Genomic DNA, 22,725 nt, shown 5'->3' with positions numbered 1-22,725 from the left:
GTAGGCGTCACACGTACGTACGACTGATCACGTCCGTGATGGAGATGAGATTCTTCTGTTGTGGCGATGATGACGATATTTTTTAATTAATTATGACAATCAGATAAAATCATATTTGCTAACACGTCATATATATATATGTAGTATATGTAGCAGTACGCTTGAACACATGAATAACGAGAATATATATATATATAAAATAAAGATAAAAGAAAAATAAAAGAAACACTTAGAAAACAAAAAAAATAAAACAGTAATAATTATTATATTTATTATTATTTAATTATTTTGTATGTAATTTTTTCTTATTATTATAATTATAAATAATTATAAATAATTTTAAGATTTAATTTAAGAATAAGATTACACATTTTAAGTTTGTAACATGAGGAAGACTTATTTATAGATTATTATTATTATTATTATTATTATTATTATTATTACAAATTGACTTTATTTGTTTATCTTGTCATGTACATTTACTGTAGTGAATAATTGTTCTGAATACTGATTGCAATTAAAACAGATCATAATGATGAGTGTGAAACTGATTATTTTGATTCATGATGAAAGGAAATAATTGGATGATGAGGACTGGTTATTATAAAAATGATAATTGACAGTGATGAAGAGGATAAAACAAAAAGTCAAAACAAACTTCTAAACTTGTTCTTTGTGTGGGGATTTCATTGTGCTGTGTATTTACATCAGTTTTGTATTCAGATTCAAATTTAAATTAGTTTTATTGACACGACTGTCTTAAGGACACTGGGCCACATTCTCCAGTATCTTCCTCAGTTTTTTCTTAAATGTGTTCTTGAGGAAGGTCCTAAGAAAAAGTCTCAGAAGTTTCCCCCCTTGGTGCTCGAGTGTGTAGATTCTGTTCTTACCTAAGGTACCTGGGTTTAAGAAGAAATTTCTTTAGAACGTTTGGTGATCGACACCCAACGTTGCTAAGTTCTATAGACTTAAAAGCTGAACAAACCAAATGCAAACATAGATTTAATGATAGTAAAAATGATAATAATCCCCAAGACATAGAAACCATTGTGTTTCTGTTGGTTCCTGATGGTTTTGTAATGTGTTTTTTCTTTTTTATGGATTGATATCACAATGTAAATGGTTTAACAGGTGACCAATGGACGATTCTAAATGCATTCAATGGTTCCCTAATGGGATCCTAAAGGAGTTCTAAAGGAAACTAGTGGTCTCTGTTAAAAAAAACATTGAGTCAATTCCCATTAGAAGATGAAACCATTAGGTTTTAATCTTCATGGTCCTTTTAATTTAATGGTCCTTTCTCAGCAGGGATCATATTAAATAATAATAATAATAATAATAATCATAATCATAATAATCATAATCATAATAGCCATAATAATAATAAAATAATAACAAAGAAATTAAGTAACAAATAAATAAAATAAGACAACATATATTTAAAAAAAATGATAGACAATATATATATTTGACAATATGTATATTCGAATATATATATATTGAGATACAGAGCTATTTAGTAGCGGGTCAGGGTGGTCAGTGGGGCATGTGTCCCTCAGAAAGTGACATCACCTATTTTGTGGCAAGAGCTGCATCCCCTTCACAAGGAAACTGGTCATTTTTCAGTGTTAGAATTTCAAAATTTGGGAGAATGGTTTTCAGTTTGTTATATATGACTCTGCTGGACTGTCTTTTTATCCTTTACAAAATGACCATCACACAATATTTGTCACCAAAAAAAGATGGTTTTACATAAGATCCCGTCTGAAAGGACCACATATCACCTACTTTCACTATTTAGTTTTTCCCTTTAAGTCCACTCATGATGCTTGTTTGGTTTATGCATAAAAAATCTAAATTTATTTCTACAGACATTTTCCATCCTCTCTTTACCCCTTAGAATGAAACAGACTGTTTTCATTATTGTACCTTCCATTTATATTAGATACATTCATAGACAGTATTGAGCCTCATTCAGAAAGCAGTCTGTGTTGAAAAGCTCCTTCACTTCAGTAGCTAAAAAAATTATGAACTGTTTTTGCCCAATAGGCAGATATATGCAAATTCTAATGGTGTGATGATTCACAAAACTGTGCTTTATAGTGGCCCAATCAAAAGTTGTCCCACTCTAATGCTCTAGTCACAAGCCAACATGCCAGTCTGGGTACAATACCACACAATTTGATTAAATGCTGTATTGTTACATCCCTAGTTAATGCATCGGTTTTCTTGACATCACAAAAACAGTGCATTTAAAACAGCTTATTGTCCACATATGAAGTTTGGACCGGAGAGAAAATGGTACATTCTAAAATGTCAATGTTTATACAATACATCAAACTCTTGGTTTGAAAAGAAAGCAAGGAAAACCCAGTTTTCTATTACTAGGACCTTCTATACTCTACAGCAGTGTTTCCCAGTCCTGGTCCTGGAGGCCCACTGTCCTGCACTTGTTAGTGTTGTTCTGCTCCCAGCACACCTGATCCAGTTAATCAGCTCAGTAACAGATCATGACTGAGTTGAAGTGAGTGTGTGTTAAAGCAGGAAAAAGCACCAAAATGTGCAGACCAGTGGGCTTCCAGGACCAGGGCTGATCATCATGCCATCTGTGCACTGGTTTCCTGGTCCAACACCCCATTTTTATCTAATGAAGGGAGAAATGAGCTGAGAAGTCTGTTAAAGCAGGAAAACATGCTAAATGTAAAGGACACAGAAACCACCAGCAGGGTCTGATAAGAGCACTCCGCTCTTAAAATGAAGCTCAACGGTTCTTTAGAAGGGTTCTGTATAGAACCATGAACTTTGCATGGTGAAAATGTTTTTTTCTGGTTGATGAATGTGTTGTGCATTTTTGAGAATGGTTCTGCATAGCACCAAAATGGTTCTGCTATTGTCACCATGTCAAGCTTGTAACAGAAAAACCCTTTTTGGTGCCTTACAGAAACTTTTTGTCACTGTCCTAAGAAAAACAAGCATCTCCAAAACAGTAACTTTGCAGGAGAGGGCAAAAACCTTCTTTACTTTCAATGTAAGTCAATGTAAAGAGACTTTATTTTAAGCAGTTTTGGGGCATTTCTATTGGTCCAATCATCACGAAATTTTTGCACAATGTAAAGGACAATTGTTGAGCTCAAATGATGCAGAAAAGTAAAAATCGCAAAAAATGGAGATACATAATTTTCATTGGACAGTGACGATTTGCAACACAATCCCCATCAACCTGAAGAACCATTTCACCATGCAAATGGTTCTTTGAGTGTTCTATATACAGTCTTCACAGAAGGACCCTTTTAAATATTAGTGTTCCTGCAGCACCGTGCTAGACAGTCAGTTCTCAGCCTCTCTACTCTAACTCACCTGTTCCTAAAGAGCTCATGAAGGAGCCCTTCTTGAGCTGAAGCGGACGGCAACGTCAAAAACCACATACTACGCTAACGAAAGCACAGCTACAGTGTGTGTTTGGACCACAGACTGTTTGGACGCAGCAGGAAAGACACTAAAACAGGGGTGTCGAATTGTGTTCCTTAGCATTTTCTCTCTCCAAGCTCTGAATTCGACTCTCAAAGGCCTTGCTGATTAGCTGACGAGTTGAATCAGGTGTGATTAACGAGGAGAAACACTGAAGTCCGCAGTGACGTGGCCTGGAAGGAATCCAGTTGGACAACCCTGTACTAAAACATGGAGAGCAGGGGGCTTCCGGGACCACTGCAGCAGTCCATCAGCACCGCACAGGTTCATGCTTTTCCTGCTCCATTATACCTGATCCCAGAAAGAGTCGATGCAACAGAGACACACTTCATCTCCTCCAGACACACCTCCTTCATGGCTATGTCCAAAGAGTTAAAAGGGGAATCCCACCAAATTTTCAAAAGTTCTACATAATTAAGATGTTAAGATGTAAACAGAGACATTCAGTGGTTTGGTGTGAAACGCTCTGTTCTAGAGAAACTTGAGTCAGAATTGTTCACAGTCGTGGTGATAGGAACCAGACGTCTGAAAAGTTTCATGGAGAGGCCTCGTTCAGTTATTCTGCTTCTAAATTGTGGAGCTCAACTCCACCTTTTATTAGACAGTCAAGCTCAGTGCTCACTTTTAAGAAGCATCTAAAAACGTATCTCTAACTTAGCATTTAATTAAAACTCTGGTGGTATTTATCTGTTGGTCCATCATTTTCTTACACGATTCTAAATGAACACATTTCTTGTATTACTGTTTAACTTTATCACCTGTCTGTAGGTGAATAAAGATTATTATTACTGTTTGGAGAGGCTTTGGGCCAAAACGTGCTTTTAAAATCCATTTAAGGCTGAAAAGGTACACACAGGACACTGAGGCAAAACAGTTCCAATAGAAAACAGCAAGTTCCACTACAACGAACCTTTACATCAAACCACCAATGAATTTGTTTACATCTGAACCACTGAAGTACACAGGAATTTGAAACCCCAGCCTTTCTGGTTTCCTTGGTTTCGCCTGACCTAGAAGCCACATGCAAATCGGCTCTGCCAATATATTTAGTGAAGCTACAGGTAGAGATGGAGCCTCAGGTGGGCTGCACCTACAATTAGTGTGGACAGTGGACAAATTCAGATGGGGAAAACATCAACATTAGGGTGGGTAAGCATCATAACTACAAGAGAAAAAAAAGTGTGTTCCATATAAAAGGAATAATGTTTATTGAAAAATACCGCACTCAAACAGTGCAAGAAAATAGCACCTACAACTACATAAAATGGCTAAATACAAGTGCTAAAAATATACAATTTCAATTTCAGAATATACACTTCCAGTCTATGCAATATTAGAAATAATTGAGGTATAAACAAAAAAAAAATCCTGCAGCCTTCGGCGTTTATTTAGCAAATATTGTGATAAACTAAGAACAAAAGCTAAGAATTTCACTGAGCATATTTAATAAAAAAAAAATTACAATTTCATTAAATATTTACTGAACAGATGTAGCACCCTGTGGGCATTTGATCCAGAGAGAGATTCAGTTTCCCTCTGAAACCCATTGCAGGAGAGTCAGGGGAGACCAGATTGCATAACGGCCAAAGAAAAATAAAAAACATTCAGTAATAATGAATTACAACGACGTGGAATTTCTAAGCACATACAGTAGTTAGAAAGCAAAGCTAAGACAGTCACACAAGATAAGATTTTATATATATGGCGATACAAATAAAATAGCTGATTAAATTTAGTAAATCACCGATGAAAAGAGGAATAAAACGTTTTAGAGATCTAAACGGAGTCAAAATTGTACTGCTGTTAGACCTAACATTTAGTCATTTAATCATAAACTTTTTTTTGTTTTGTTTTTTTAAAAGGGGTCCTGATGCCAGTGCATACCTACATACCTGCTAACAAAATATGTCCACTTATCCCTGGCAAAGACAGAAGAAGAAAGAAAAGAGAAAAGGATTTTGCTGGAAGCAAATAGTGCAGTTGTGCGTAGCTGAAAGTTTTTCAAAAACGATGTGCTGGTGCAGAGTACAATTAGGGCAGTACGTTTCCTAAAAATGAAGCTCCTACACCTAAAAAACGTCACTAAGATGCTATTATCATATTTACCTGTAAATACAAGGGTTGTACTGGGGGGGTGAGTTGTCTACCTGACTAGAACTGAGAGGCTGAATTAAAAGCAGATCAGATAAGAGTACAGCACCAATAAAATCGGTCCAAACGAATTAACGGCTGGGGCTGCGCATTCTCCTACACCCTGATTAAGTTGTAACGTTTGTTAAAATATATTAAAAGTGAATTCTGCTTCAGTTCTGTTGAATTCAGTCTCGATGCACTGCTCTTATTAGTTCATTGCCGGTCCCTCGCGAGTCATCACCGGCCGCTGCTGTACCCGGGGAAGAGCTGGGTCAGGATGGCTTGAAGGGCCTTGTTCACCGTCATTTGGTAGTTTTTGCCAAGGTCGTGTCGGCAAGCCGGGCAGGTGTACACCTCTGCTTTGAAGGATCGCTGAAGACATTCCTTCAAAATCAAACAGCACACAACTTTAGAGAAATGGATCACTGAATTTGAACACTTACACTCAAATGAAGTAAAACAGTTATATCAGGGTGTCCCACAGGCATCTTCAATTTAAAATTATATAATTTAACACTATAATGCCAATCTAACTGCAATTTAAGAACAAATTTGAGTGAGGATGCCAAATCTTCAAAGTGGCACACCGTTACTGATTGTCCATGTATGCTAGGTGACCGAAAGTGACTTCAGTTTTATGTTCACCCCTGCATTATGCAAGTGACCCTGTATTAATAAATGTGTGTTGTATGATGTCAAATGTTCTAAATAAACAAATAAATAAAATAAAATCCTAAAATCTAAGGCCACATACAATCAAATTTAAGACAATAACATTAAAAGTATAATTTCGGACTACTTAAGACTGAAGAGCCCTGCAGACACCCTGGGGTCACCATCGTTTGCGTCTCAGACTCACCCTGCAGACGTTGTGTTGGCACTCTGTGGTGATGGGCTGATAAACAACTTCTTGGCAGCAGATACACAAGAAAACTTCCTCCACTTTGTTCAAGAATCGCTGCAGAAACACAAAAGCCGGTTAGTGACCAGGATTCAGCCCACTGTACTAGTGCACTTCAAGAGCCAGTGACCGAATCCCTTTCCACCCGATTGCTACCACTTAGCCCTTAGCTCTCCATTTTGCGCGTTCACGTCTATGGGTAGGGTGTCCTGATTTTTGTTGAGATAGAGGGATAGGGTGAAACGGAGGCTTTTCAGAGGCACCCTCCCAAGTGTTATTGGGGGGGCTGCTAGAGGATGCTGGCGAATATCTGACTTCAGCTTCATATCACTGAAGAATTAGGGGTGGGTGATAAATACTTGTCCTCTTTGAAGGCATATGATGCCCTAAATGTAACTAAAGCCCAGCAGTGAGGAGCTGAACTTTACCCTCCTCTGCTGTCACTGCAGACTGGCAGGGTCGCCTACAGAGCAGCGCTAGTAGCTGTTAATGAAGTAATGTTCTTTTTATTTGAGGGTCTCATTTCAGAGGGAAGATTTAAACCACTACGCCTTGTAACTCAGTTCCAAGGGGCAAGATGATGTTCGAAAACAAGGGGTAGGGGTAAAAGTAAGGTCTTTAGTCAGGTGCAGTTTCTGAAAAGCACAGATCTGCATAAAGCATTAAGGCAGATTATGAGTTCAAGGTTGCAAAAGCAACAAAGTGTCCTTACTAAAAATGTATAAACCCTTTTCTTTTTTTAAATTAACAAACAGCAATTTTGTATCATGATCCTGAGGCTTTACGCCTATTTGGCTTTTAACTGTTGCTCTGTTCAAACCCAACTGATCAAAATCTTGGCATTCCTTATTAACATGGTGTAATTTGTAGTGATTCATTTTGATTTTTTCCCTGCAGGGCAGTGTTCCCATACACTCTGGATTTCTTTAGTTTTGGGGCAATGTTTGATCAGACGTTTTTGACAAAATGTCCTCATACTGGCAACAAAGTGTGAGATACAGAAGTTTTTGCGATGTGGAACTGGCTATGAGAACTACATACTGGTCCAAGGCTTAGAGATTGCATGGCTTCGTCCCAGAGTTTCTTGTTGAGCTCATCTTCCTTGATTAAGGCTTTCTGCTCTTTGGTCAGCTTGTAGGCCTCCACTTTGATCTTCTTGGGTGTGTTCTTGGACGGTGAGCGTTTTTCCTCTTCCTCGACTGAAGAAGGCATAACATCAAATTAGATGCAAAGCCAGATTTTAAATTTACAAAATCAATTATAGCAATGCCACAAAACCCACACACACACACACACACACACACACACACACACACCAACCTTAAAGGGGAGGTGGCAAAAAGATTTCTCTGGAAGATGCCACTAAAAACCATTTTTGGTTCTCTTTAACAGCTGATTCCTTATAAAGACCCATTTTTGTACAGATGTGCAAGAGTAAATGGCCTTAAATTGTCAATTTGACTTTAACATTAACAACCAGGCCAAGAACTGTTTAAGAAAAGTGGTGCTTATACTGAAAGGGAGCCATTAAAGTGCTCACTATCCAGTCAGTATGTGCTACTAAAATAGCAGCAATGCCTCTTAATTTACAGTCTTAAGAGGTTTAAGATGTGTGCACTTACCTGTCTGAGATTTTCTCTTCCTCTTGCCCTTCGTAGGTGTTTCAGCTATCTCTTCTTCATTCTTATTCTCCTTTTCCTTCTCCTTAGCTGCCACAGCTTCCAGATAGCCTTCAGGATACTGCAGACAGAGAATAGTTTAACATGGTGTTGCAGAACGAGTGGCTAAAGATGCCCAAGGTGCATCCAAACGGTCACATTCGTGTTCTCTGCAATGTTCATGTTGACAGGTCCCCATAGCAAAAGAGACTCTGGACATTGTTGTTATAAACTACCAAACAAGATAAAATAAGTGAAGACGCATTACCTGCATGGTGAGGCCGAGCTTTTTAATACGTTCTTTGCCATCTCTGGTCCATGGAGCTGGTTCGTCATCGTTTCTTTTGAGCAGGTATCTCCAAACCAGGAAACCAGACTTGCCCTTCTCTGGCCAGTACTTCACCACCTGGAAAATAAAACAGTTTACAGAATTATGGATAGAGACACAGCTGTACACAAACGTTTGCAAGCCCCAGTCAAATGTTTCGAAGGTTGGTTAAATACATCTTCAACAGAGAACACACTTCTGTATGTTTTAAAGCACACTTACTGTTCATTTTAGTTAATATAATCGGTGATATGAATAAATAAAGTAATTGGTCTGTGCAAAAGTTATGGCACAATTTTAGTCTTATTTACACTCAACTCAGCAAATTTACAGAAGTTGTGCACTAAAATTTGTAGAGGAATGATTCAAGTTTGTCCCCTGTAGAGGACATGTAATTTTTTTTAAAATCAACAGAATGTCATTCAATCACGGGTGTTCAGACATACAAGACATATCAGTAACACTTTATTTGGAGTGGTGCTACTTCACTATGTTGATGTGTTACTGATGATCTGTTAAGAGTTGCCTATCGTCTACAAAGCACCACTCCAAATAAAGAGTTACAGATATGTCTTGTATGTCTGTAACTCTTTATTTGGAGTGGTGCTTTGTAGATGATAAGCAACTCTTAACAGATCATCAGTAACACATCAACATAGTGAAGTAGCAGTAGTGAAGCATCTGAATACATCGAAGTAAATATCTTGTAGATGTTCTGTTGATACACCCTGGCCCTAATCCTAACCCTCACGTTTGACATGTTACTGAGAGTCCGTTGAGTGTTTGTTTTGAGTTGTCTTTTTTAGACGAAACAAAGGATGACCGAGCAATTTATATATAAACATTTTAAAAAGGACATTTCAGTACAGAAAGAAATCAAAAACCACAACAGACCATATATTAACCAGGTCCTACTAAAATTAACAACTTCCAACACGTCATGGTTCAATGTTGATTAACACTGATATGGCAGTACAGAAATAGTCAGTGACACACACTGAAGTGTCCATTTTCTCTTTTCCCGCCTGCTCTGTAAACAAAGAACACATTTATAAGCTACGTAGCCCTTTATGCCAACATAATACAAGCAGTCACTCACCTTTGCAGCATCCTAGTAAAGTTAGTACAATGAAACACGCTCCTTGTAATATGCAGCACTCACGTACATCTCTCACCCCCCTCCAACGCCCCCGCTACATGCCGTTACACACTCACCTTGTAAATGCCGTCATATCTGTTGCCATCTTCAGGACAGTATTTGCTGTGCTTTCGACCCTTGGAGCTTCGCACCACTCTTACAGGTTTTCCCGCCTTCCAGTCTTTGGCCTCTGCCCCATCCTTCTCGTTCACCGGTGCGTTGCAGTTCAAAGCCAGCGCCCTGCAACACCAATCCAGTAACGAGACAATCAGAATGGCAGCAGCAGTTAAAGGAATACTCAATCTAACCTCCTTGTATTGTACTACTTTTTGACTCCTTACATTTCCATCCTATTATTTTAGGTAAAAACATTTTCTCTTGAACATTTGTTGTTGTGGACTTGTCTGGTCCGTTTAGTGCACTACAGTTCATGCGTGTCTGCACCAAGAAAGATATTCCCTAGATGTGTGTCACACTTAACTCTGTCCCTCTCATCTGTAGCATACAGCCAATTCAGCTGTTTCAGCATCTGCCCCCAGGCTTCCATTACAAGTATTTTAAGTCAGCAGCTTTACTGGTTTTTATTACCAAGTAATCAGGATAATTAACTGTGCTAGAGTGCCAGCACTTAGACATTAGAACAATACTGGGGTATTCCTTTAAAGAGGCTGTTTGGCAACATCAAAACCAGAAAACTGCCTGAGCTAGAGTGAAGAACCAAATGGAAAGTTATTTATTCATTTATTTATTTATTTTAAAATAAAAGATAAGCTCAGCAGCACTTAAACTACAGCGAGATTCACTTGAAAGAGGCCCCAAACGTTCTGTAGTAACTCTCGCTAGGATGAAGCAATCTGAACGAAACAACATGCAACATGCTCCTCAGTATACAGAGCTTCGAACAAGCCAGGATGCCCCTGCATCAGAGCGATGGAGGTAGGCGCCAGACAGCCGTCGCGACGTTTAACCTCTCTAATGCTTGCCTATACGTTCAGGAACATGGAGCGCCGCAACAAAATGTGTCTGCCAAAAGATGGAGATCACTTCCAGCGTTGCATGTAATGCAATCGATTACACATCAAGGTATGTAGTGTATTTTGTTGGTTCAGATTGCTTCGTCCTAACGGGAGTTACAACAGAATATTCGGGGCCTCTTTAGATTAAATCTCCCTGTATTATAATAAGCAAAAAACAGTTATATCATCAGTTTGGGCCAGAAAAAGCTAAATGCAGCTAATGAAAATACTAGTAAAAATTTGTGGGACCACTTTGAAACCTTAAACCTAAAATAAAAATAGAAACACGCCCACACCAAATAAACTAGCTCACTTCTACTGCTAGTTTTGCAATCACTCTCTCAGAGTAGAAAATCTTTATGGGTTCATGTACAAAAAAGGCACTTTGCAAAACACACAAAAACTTAGAACCCTCACAAGTGATTTAATCTCAGTAGCAGTAAACTTACAAATTAATCAGTTTCAGTCGAGAGAAACGGTTGTCTATGGAAAGGAAGACAGAAGCAAAGTGGTGGCTGTGTTTCACAGCTATTTAGTACGTTTATAAGTTAATTCATATCGATTTATTACATTTATAAAGTTATACAGGCCACATTTTTCGCCCTTTGTCCGCAGTAATTCCCAACACTGCCCTCCTTGTGAACCACTTCAGTATTTTAACCCTTACATGTACAAATTTAAAGTGCCTACAGGCTGTTTATTAGCTGTTACTGACCTGTTCATGTTGGTGAGTTTCTGATCACAGGACTGCTCGGCTGTTCTCTTGTTACCAGACAGATCTCGACCGCCGGAGCCTGTGTATGTGAACTCATTGCCATCATCCTGAAATGCATTAACGGTGTAGGAAATCACTTATTAAAAGTAGTAACCAAACAACTGTATGTTCATTTCAAGCATTATATGCGTAAATGGACACGAGTGAAATCTAAAGCAGCAGAGAGACACAACCTTCCCCTGTATGCAAAACATTTATTAACATCACGAATAATAACAGCAGCATACCACATCATCCTCATAGCCTCCAGCCAGCACTAGAGAGTAGGCACCATCATTGCTTCTTCCATGGATACCGGCTACATGTGGCCTGTGAACTCCAGATTCGCTCACCTGTTGTGTGACAAAAATCGGTTATTTGTTATTAAATGTAGACCGAAAGAAGAAAACAATCCTTAATTATGTATTATGCTGCACTAATACAAGGAACCAACAGCTCACCTGCACTCTAAACTTCCACAGCGTACCCACAGGCACTCCTGGCACAGGCCCATAGTGGTTGGAGGGAACGATGGTGCACTGTTTGGTGCGCCCAACACAGGCCATACCCTGAACAGACAGACAGAGCAGAGGAACCCGGGGATTAAAAGGAGTGTCGAGTCAAATAAAGCCACCATGAGAACGCAACATTGCAGGTAGCACTGTGGCTGTTAGCCATGTGTCCGCAGCTGTAAAATGAGAAAGCTACCACAAATTCCATTTCTGAATACATACCTTCCCCCAGTCTCTCTGACTAGACGAGCTGGCAGATGCCATCTTTGCTTTCTTCTTGCTCTCTTTCAGCTTCTCTCCTGCCAGGACGACCTCGCTCGCATCATTTCGGCACTCTGGGCAGTACCTGTGCGAGGGAGAAACTTATATTACGTACTTACAGATCGAATGACAGCCTCTCTAAATCCTCCCATTTCTGGTTGAACCTAAATGACATTGCCCATGTTCACCAATACTGTTGCCCTCAGTTTTAAAGGAACGATTCACAGAAAAGTTAGACTGAACAACAAAGTTTGCAAACAGCAACAAACCAAAACCTCTCCTGCCTCCAAGTTCTAGTACGTTGTAACACAAGGTGATTCAAAAAGATTCATCCGATTTCAAAATGATTTATTTGACTTGTACATCATTACAGAACAATGCAGTGAACTGTAAATGGTTTAAATGAGCATAAAGTTTATTATGTAATTGTACAAGGTCTCAGTATGAACCTCCTCCAGCTGTACGGACAACATCAACGCCATAGTCAAATTCATCCCATACTCGGTTGAGCATGTCGGTGTCGCTGCACTCACGGCTCTTTGTGTGATTTCGGAGATCATCCAGTGTTGCGGAACCAACAACGAATGCTCTGAGCTGTTGGAGCTTCACTGATGCCGACACTTTCTGCTCAGGGGTCGCATCTCCTCTCAGACTGAAGGGAGCCATCTTCCGGTGACAGTAAGAAACTCTATGACCCCCTCTTTCAATTGGTATGTGATTGGTTCCTAGGCGCCTCATGGTTGTAAAAATATGGCGCTTTGAAATCGGATTAATCTTTTTGAACCACCCAGTATAATTAACATTTTTCTGGAATTTTGTTCAAAACATGAGAACACCGAATCGGACACCCAGTTTCGTGTAGAGTGTACTGTTACACCCTACCAATCAGCTATTTGGTGCGGAAAGAAGTTCTGTGGTTTGGCACTGGAGCTATGAGGCTGATAATAGATATCTCAGACATAAGACTTCCTTACTTTTTAGTTACATAGGCCTTGGAGTTCCAGTGCAAAACTAAAGAAGCAAACTTTGGCCAAAACAACTTTGTCTAATCAGCTATGTTTGGCATAAAGACAAAACTTTTTTCCCCAGTTGATTATTTCTTTAAATGCCATTAAATGCCGATTGCTTTTGGACTGTGTGGTTGGAACTAACTGTTGCATAACTATGGTTTAAACTCCAGTCTTGGGGACCCACTGCCCTGCAGGTTTTCAGGTATTCTCTGCCCTCAACACACCTGACACAGCAATTAACTGGAGCCTCACAAGGCAGGATTTATGGATTAGCCAGCTAATTATAAACTTGGTTTGATCTAAACCTGGATTTTCAGTCTCAATGGATGATTTTTTCCCAGGATACACTGCCACGGTAACTTCTACTACACACCTAACCAGTTCCAGGGCAGGTTAAGTTCAGGACTTCACAACAAAAAGCTCTTGGACCAAATAGGGAGCAATTTGTAGCACTGATCATAAGAAGCATCTCATTTTTAATCAGAGGAAGCAAATCATACAACATATCCTAACAATACTGAGCAATTATTACTTCAATACAAACCAACACTAACAGCTTTGCTCTTTACTCATATAAATGCTTTACATTCTACATGTTTACGTAGATTTCCTTTTCCTTCTCCTATAAAAAAAAACGTATAAAATAAATAAATAACAAATAAATTATATTTATTTTATTTTATTAATATATTATTTTATTATTAATATAATAAAAAAAAACTAATAAAAAATAATAATAAAAAATAAAACTCAACCCCATGCTTCACTTGATTGGATGTTCATCATAAAGCCTGTAGGGATTAATGATAGCTTCGGTATCTAAACCTGGGCTGTTAGTCTTCAAAACCGAGATAACAGCTGTTCTCTTCATCAGACTTTGTGAAGCTGACACTTAAGTTGGGAACCCTGTCTCTGTTGAACTTGCTTTGTAACACTGTGTGATAGTTGTTGAAACAGTGCAGGGCAGGTTCTCAAGACTGGAGTTGGAAAAACATTAGTATATCTTAAATTAATTTCAATTCTGGCAAGAACCACTAACAAATCCTAATTAATTAACCAATAAATCTCACCAGTCCTCATCATCTGGGATGGTGGTGAGGGGAGGATTGAGGCAGTAAGTGTGGAAGGCCATATCACACTCATCACACAGTAGCTGCTTGTCCGGATCCTGCTTCACTCCACAGATGTGGCAGTTACACCAGCGACAGTTCTTCTTCGGGTCATCTTTGCAATGCTTACACTCCGGGCCGTTGGACCCTGAACACAGACACAGAATAATGGCATTTGAATACATTTAGAGCTGCAGAGAATCACTGAGTCAGTGATTAATGCTTAAAACATCTGTATTCAAGGGTTCAACATTTCTCAAGGCATTTGGGTTCCTGGGATGTATGTATCAAATATGTATGACATTTATTGATTTCATAGAAATGCAGTATTAGGCAAAATCATGAATCAGTGATCACTATGCCTAATAATGAGTGTTATGTGCACTGGAGATCCCTAAAGACTGTGGCAGCTACATGACACTTCCTTGTTTCAACAGCATAAGCCTGTAACAATTCATTAGCAAAATGGTAGCCTTAAGTGATAATACATGTAAAGCAGGCTGGTAGTATAGTGGATTAGACCATCACCCTGCATACAGGACACCAGGGTTCAACTCCCTACTTACAGAGCAACACAGACAAGACTCCTAACGCTGCATTTGTTTACCATATTAAGCTGATCTGAATAAGAGCACATGTAATGAGAGATGGGGAATGTAAAGCTTTAGCACCCAACAAACATAAGCCTGATTTAGTCTATAGTGATTTAACTGTATTTTAGTTCTTATACCACGTCAGGCTCCTATCCTCATTGGCCAAACCACTGCAGACTGCATCATTAAGACACACCTAATTCAGCTCATCAGCTAATTAGCAAGGCCTTCATGACCTGAATTCAGAGTGGTAGAGGAGGTAAATGCTAATCTCCACAGCACTTTGGCCCGGAAGGTCCCCAGTTTGACATGGCTGTCTTATACCACTGAACACTTTGAATCTATTAAAACATAATTTGCTTAGTTTCGTTTTATTTACGGCTGTTTAGTCCAAATAATTGCTCTTCCTATTTAAAGCATTTCAGTAAGAATGCATGAAAAGAGAGATTCATATTAAACCATATCTCCCAGAGATACTGAAGACAGCTTAAAAAGCCAGAAAGCATAAATGAACTCTGGATTAAACACTTTGTACATGCCAAAAATACAAGTACAGGACCAACATCAAACGTATCATGCCCTTTTTAAAACACTAAGATCTCAGGTCATTGTGAAAATTTAATTTGGATTGAAGATAACCGCTACAGTTATTAACTAACAAAATAGGAACATTTGGACTCAATCACATCCCTTCAAAATATCAAAAATAACAAACCTATGCACATTAATTTTTTTCCCCTCCCACCTGGACTGAACAATCTATATGGAACCAGGTCACGTGAGATCACCTGAACACATCCAATGTGAATAAATTCAGCAACACTAAAATTCTCCAGAATACTCTGAAATACTCACTCTTCAGAGGGCTGTCAGAAGCAGCCGCAGATCCATCAGAGTTCCCAGGCTCCTCGATCTTGTAGATCTCATTAACGAACATGATCCGGCAGTCATTGAGAGAGTCACCGGCATCCCTACAGTACAGTCATCATCAGCATGAGCAACATGTACCCAATATGAATTAAGAGCTTCCTTAGTGATCTTCAGTTGAACTGTTTGTAATTTGTTGTCTAACAAACCCAACACACTGTGCAATTTAGCATTTGCCCCATTGTGACTAATAAGCCAACTTATAACTTAATCACGCAGGGAAAATTTGTCAAAAGACTGAGCATTCAGACAAGATAAGATCAAATTTTGTTCAACAAAAGCAGACATTAGACTAAGAGGTTGATCTGGCAAAAACAAATAATCGAAAAAAATTCATGATTTAATTTTTTTTATCTGCAAAAACAATAGCATCAGAATTTTTTTTTTAAATTTTATGTTTGAAGATCAATTTAAACTGCTGTTTAAAACCAAAACATGAATTAATTATATTATTCAGCAAACATCCAATCAGCTACTCGGCTATTGTGCAGTTACTACATCCTGGTTGTTTTTACAAGCTCTCTATAATTGGTAGAAGTACAGATCGTACCAATCAGATTAAAAAAACAAAGATTTAGTGCAATACTTTAGCATATGCCCTACACTAAAATGCACACCTAGGTTGGTAGAAGAAATCCTAGCAGATCTCTTAAGTTTACATTAAATACATTCAACGATAAACAGCTCTGCCTACCCGAGTAGTATTTTGCCAAAAATCTCTCGCTGGGTGCGCGTCTCTCTCTTCCTCTGGATCTGGGCATCGTACCAGTAGCCCCGCTCTTTAGGCTCATCTGGGTTGTAGTTCACCATGACGATCATACCCTGCTCCAGCTGGTGCCACTGGTACACGGTGCGGGCTCGAGGACGCACGTCCTTAGCCGTCAACTGCACCACTCCATTCTCTGGGTAACTGAAGAAAACAGAAAAAAAATATATATATTATTTAAGAAGTCTCAGTGAGACAAAGCCACAAAACAATGATGGCTGAAATGCTGCTCAAGTGCAGCATAAAATGCATAAAACTAGCTTCCTTAAAATGTCTGATCTCTGCAATTTCCTATTTCGAATCACTTCAACTTTTTACGCTTGGTATTTTACTATATTTTGAAGTGCCTATATTCTACATTTGTTAAAATCATTCTTACATCATCAATTTTCAATCTGTGTTTATCCTTTAGATGTAAACACACTGTTGCCACACCTTTAAGACTGACTGTCGCTGTTCAAAAAATAAATAAATAAATAAAATAAAATAAATAAATAAATAAATAAATAAATAAATAAAAACCAAGTACCTCCATCTTTTGGTTTTCTGCATAATTTGAGCTCAACATCCGTCCTTTACAGTGTGAAATGAATGAATTTCATGATGAACTGACCAACAGAACTGGCCATATATGCTTTGAATAAAATCTCTAACTTACTTTCAAAAAGATTTTTTTGCCTTCTCCTGTAACCTCACCATGTTGGAGATGCTTGTTTTTCCTTAGACAGTGACCGTATGTAAATATCATCTGTTCTAACTGACTTCTACATCGTGTCTAATGTTTACATACTGTATCCAACTCCTATCTCCAAAAAATGAGAAATTTAGTCTTGCATTATCCTTCTGCTACTAAAATGTTATTTTATTACACAGAGCCCATTACTGAGTCAAATCAGTTTGTGTATGACATAAGTACAGCTGTGTTAAAACATTAACAAAATTTAAAAAAGAAAAAATAAAAAAAATAAAAAATCACTTGAAAATGTGCAGACACTCCTGATGTACTGAGAAAGCCCTAGGCAAGACTGCAAAACAAATACACATTCTATATCTAAAGACATACAGCCATTTTAAACTTAATCTGAACGTTACTCAGGAAACCTCTATGCTGCAATTAGACCTAAACATTGATTTCGCAAAGTTTCGCAAGCTTAACCTGAATATGTAATCTCAGGCTTTAGTGTACAACAGTGTACCCAAGTACAAACAAACTTCAGCACGTACACTGTGTCACACATTCAACACTATTATAAAATTAACAGAATAAGCTCACTCTTCATATTTGATGTGGTAGCGAATCTCCTCCTCGCCATCGGTTTCCATGCCTCCTTCTTCGTTGCTTTTTGGAGTCTTTGTGACATTCATGATCTGAGCCTCAAACCAAGCCCCCATGTTCAAGTCCCGAGCATCCACAAACTCATTTATCTGTGAGAAACACAATATTAATAGCAATGTTAGGAAAACCCACAAAAATGATCACAAGACTTGTTTGCCTACTCCTACAGTAAAATTTGACATTTAAAATGTAACTTTGTCCATGTGCTGTTACTAAAAAACACCATGTCCCTCAACAATGAGACAAAGGACAGCTCATGTGCAGCAGAAAACAGTATAGCAATCAAAATTTAAAGATTGAGCAAGAACTTGAACACACTTATACTAACACATTAGTATATCTGGATATCAGGGAGTAAATAAACAGACCAGCAGTTCTGTTAAAGCACATAATGTTTTAATTAACCTTCCAAGTTAGACAACAATGTACCATTAGTGTTATGAATAAATCTATTGTGGACATTCAATATTTCAAGTCCTTGTTTCCCTTTTCTATTTTCCATGAGCCTCCAAACAGAGGAAAGTTTAAATGCAGTGGAAAAATTTTTGGACATCAGCAAAAGGTTCCTCCCTGTGGTTAACTGCATAATCGATCATTGAATTTACTTAGCGTTTTATTGAGTAAGAATTAATCTATAACTGCAATGACCTGGACACAAACATCAAAATTAAGTACAACCGCTGAGTAGGCAGACCAAAAAGAAGCCACACAGTAAGGCTCACCTTATAAAACCCAAAGCCAGGATCAACGAGATCCACCTGAGCAGAGGTTCCGGCGCTCTGGCCTTCGCATTCTCCGTGAGTGGAGCTCTTATCCGACTCGCTCTGACCAGAACCACAACCGGAGTCTGAGTCCGACAGCTCTCCCTCCTTGTCCTTAGGCAGAGACACGGTGGGCAGAGCCTGCCGCACGAGCAGCTGAACGATGTCATTCAGTCCCACGTTGTAGTCGAAAATGGTGTGGCCATCTTCCATCTGCAACAAAAAAAACAAATCAACTCACACTGGTTCACTTCTTAACTCATTCATTATTAGGGGCGCAACAATACATTTTCAAGTTCAATACGATTTCTAACTCCGAGGTTAAGATTCAATTTTCAATATTTGTGTATTACAGCAGCCCGATTTGGGGAAGATTTGGGGATTTGGAGACCTCTCTGGTGGAACTTTGTCATTGCACTCAACACGCAGTAGAACACTTTGTAATACGGGTTTGTGCCTCAGAGCCTTTCCGTACACAACAAAACTTGGTGAACATCTACCAAAGACCTGAGAAAATGATCTACTATGACAGTATAAAATTGATTGTGACACTAAAACATAGAACGTACGAGGTGGTCCGAAAAAGTCCTGCAAAATACAACAACACCTGACGTCCTATTAACAGAAAGAAGAAATTAAAAATAAAGGAAATGAAAAAACAATGCATAGCACCAAATTTCAAATATCTTGATTCTATAGGGCTACAGATTACTGATTACACGTACAGGTTACAAGGTACAGATTACCTTGGTACAGATTACCTTAGCTCAGATAAATAACAGTTTTCTAAGAGAAACGTTTTAGCACCTTCCATGCTGCCGTCTAATACAATATACCCCAAAAACCACAACCTCTAGAATTCATAAGCAACTTCGTGGAAGAAGAAGGGAGGAGGGGGGTGGGGGTGGGGGGGGCTGTTCACCACTGGCCTGCATTTTAGTGTTTTTTGTTTGTTTTGTTTTTTTCCCCTCTTTAAAACCACTGTCCTATGCTTTGTACTGTTTACAATATGATACACTGAAAAAAGAACAGTTAGAAAGCTTTATTATGCTGCATTTGCATAATGACAAAGTCTAATTAAATTGAGAAAGCCCAGTCATTTGCTCCAGGGCGCGAAGAAAAAGCCCCGCCCCCTCCTCAACCACTGTTCTGACACGCTGCGCCCACATGCCTACTTTAGTGGAAACCACTGTCAGTCATAAAGTCGCCAACTGCTCGGTAGATAACGATAGTTTCATTTTGATATGCCGTTTTAGAGGTACATTCTTTTGAATTCTTTCTTGAAACTGAAACAATCTTATGTACTATTGGCTACAAGCATGATGTATAGGGAATTAGGGACTGGAGGACGGTCACACAATGACAGGAAAAACTTACTGTTGAAGTTCCAGCTTTCGAATACAGTTTAAGTTTCAACTTTAAAGAGAGAAAGAATTGCTCAACTAAGGAAAAGCTCCAATACGGTGGTAGTTAAAACTACTTTAAGTACTCAAAGAAACAAAAATAGAAGTGATCCATCACACACTGCCCATAAAACTATACTGCCCTATAATAACCACATAGGTGTACACACAGTTAGTTGAAGTAAGTCAAACTCAAAAACTGTCAAATTTCACAAACACAAGGAACGACACTTGACCCCCGGCGTATTCACAGACATCACGATACACCCTTATATTCTGACAAACCTGTTTGCCTCTGTAGAACAGCCTCTGCCTCTCGGGTTCCACATGGAACAGCTCCATGATCTTCACCCTCAGGTCGTCCACCTTGGTTAGCTTGGACAAGGAGTCGACCCGGTGGGTCTCCTTGCCGTCCATTGTGCGCACCTGAATCCACATCGTAGCAGCTCTACAACAAAAGGAGGAAGGGAAAGTCAGGTAATAGAAATTCTCCAGTTTATCAAATACTAAATATGCATACAAACTGAACTTAAATTCACACATTATATAGGTTCTGAGGCAAGAAAGAAAAGGTAATGGTTCTTTTTAGAACCCAGAGTTCATCCGACTGATGGAGAATGTGTTGTTTGTTTCTACATAGACCCTTTAAAAAAATTATACATGGCATATATATAGCATATATAGCACCAAAAATGATTCTGCTTTTGTTATGATATCAAGCTTGTAAAAGTATAGGAGCCCTTTTTGGTGCTCTAGAGAACCAGAGTACCATATACATGAGGTTCTGAAGAAATTTCACCACTGCAATGAACCATTTAAGCATGCAGAAGGTTCTTTAAGTGTTCATGGTTCTATACAGAACAAAAACATTAAGAGTGTTGATGCACAACAAATTCAGCTGGGCAGAAAGTTGACTGCACAGGTAAACAAGCTTTGTTGACACCTCTTCTCAGCCAAGCCCCTGCTGTGTGTGCGGAAATGCGGACAAGCGCCCCCCTTCGGCTTCCAGAGGTATTGCAGAAGCGAAAACAGCCTCACCAGATAAATGTCTGGTCCAAGACCAGGAGAAGCCGGACATGTTAACCTCCTGATAGCAATATAGTTATTTTACTTTACACTAGCTAGCATGTATACAACACCACGACGCTAATGCAAATAACGTTATAACCTACGTTATAACGAGTCTGAAGCTGGCCAGCTCCTTTTTTTCCAAATTTTCCTGTTCCACCTTAAATGGTGCATATGTTACATTCTTGAGGCGCCAGAACGAAACTGCTGCACCATTTAAGGTGGAACGGGAAATCCGAACAAGCTGGCGAATAGGAAGCCAAGTTCAGACTCGTTAAAGTATTTGTAAATTAAAATATTGCTTTCTGTACGAAAATTGTCTTTGTTGTTTGGTCATTGTTCACCAAAAACAGCACCATGGCCTAGCTCAACCGCGGAAAAATAAAGCTTAACGTTAAATCGCTAACAGTTACTGGCTGGAAAAGTGGGGACTCTGGCTTTGTGACTACAGCTCCTCCTCCCAAGTTAAAGCGCGCTAATCATTTCCCCCTCAACTTACTATCAAGAGCGGAGAGCTGAGTCCCCCAGCCCTGACCTGACAGACGCCTTTTCAGCGCTTCGTGTGAAATAAACAAGCCATTGTTTTTCAATAAGCACACAGGTAACCCTACGTTTGATAGATGCCACAGTGACGCCCCACACCACGCCAAGCCAGCTGGAAGGCTGACATTAGCCTCACTGAGGAGGACAAAAACATGCTGTTTGTGAAAGAAAGCGTACATTTAACAGACACGGGGGAAGAAAAGAAACTAAGAAGCAACAAGATAGTTCATTTGAGCATCAGCTAAATCTCATAAACAGCACTTCAGCGAGGGAAAGAAAGGAGAAAACGGGCGAGAAAGTTAACGTTAACACCAACAGTCAGCTTCAGAGACCGCTCCTTTAAATATCGCCAAAGTAATACGGGATAGTTAACCTTACCTCTTTTTTTGCGTCCTCTCGAAAACCGGGGGAAAAAAAGTGGATTTAATTCAATAAAAATCTGCCTGGAGTGGAGAGCCTGCTCCTCATAACCTCCTATCCATAAACGATTCACTACTCGAATCAATAAAATCGTTCAACAACGTGTTTCCCCTCCTCAATGGCGTGCAGATCGCGCTCTCATTGGCTCCCTGGAGTTCAAATCTGCGTGCTGATTGGCCCGGACGCCCGTCAATCAAGCGTCTGACCGGAGCTTAGCCTCAGCGCGCGAAATCGAGGTCTCGTGTTAGCGCACGCTTACGTTACAGCTTCCCGCGAGAGTATGCTAATGGATTTTTGGCACACACGGGTGGTGTTTAAAGAGCAGCGAAACGGCGCGGCTTTGTCTGTTTTTGCGTTTCGTTTTCGCTTCCAACGCAACATAAACATTATAAAAGGGCCAGACGACGCATTTTATGGCGTTTAAAGTTGAGAATTTCTAAATACTGGCCGGGTGCAGCCGGCCAACCAACGAACCCGCCACCAACTGCCGCGGGACGCAGTGAAGTGGCGGCGCGTGCTTTGTAGTGATTGGCGGGAAGAAGTGTCACGCGCACATTCTGAGGAGTTGTGGAGTTGTGAAGTCGTCGAGGCCAACAGAGCCTCATAAAGAACCACAGCAA

At 39.3% G+C, this 22,725-nt stretch overlaps 1 protein-coding gene across 1 annotated transcript; it reads right to left on the bottom strand.

Moving 5' to 3' along the window:
• Nucleotides 1-5,412: 5,412 nt before the first annotated feature.
• uhrf1 (ubiquitin-like with PHD and ring finger domains 1) lies at nt 5,413-22,223 on the bottom strand. The gene is made up of 17 exons (XM_036587232.1): nt 22,064-22,223; nt 20,360-20,522; nt 18,633-18,884; nt 17,848-17,999; nt 16,503-16,718; nt 15,737-15,852; nt 14,250-14,436; nt 12,131-12,254; nt 11,858-11,965; nt 11,645-11,749; nt 11,358-11,464; nt 9,704-9,866; nt 8,429-8,566; nt 8,125-8,242; nt 7,544-7,701; nt 6,461-6,559; nt 5,413-5,985 (listed from the first exon to the last, which is right to left on the bottom strand). Exons 2-17 carry the CDS (start codon nt 20,510-20,512, stop codon nt 5,839-5,841), a joined length of 2,343 nt encoding a protein of 780 aa, XP_036443125.1. The 5' UTR covers nt 20,513-20,522; nt 22,064-22,223; the 3' UTR covers nt 5,413-5,838.
• Nucleotides 22,224-22,725: the final 502 nt, after the last annotated feature.

Source organism: Colossoma macropomum, unplaced genomic scaffold, assembly GCF_904425465.1.
Source record: "Colossoma macropomum unplaced genomic scaffold, Colossoma_macropomum, whole genome shotgun sequence".
Taxonomy (NCBI): domain Eukaryota; kingdom Metazoa; phylum Chordata; class Actinopteri; order Characiformes; family Serrasalmidae; genus Colossoma; species Colossoma macropomum.
Note: the sequence above shows the minus strand (reverse complement) of the source record. Positions and strands in the feature narration are given on the sequence as shown.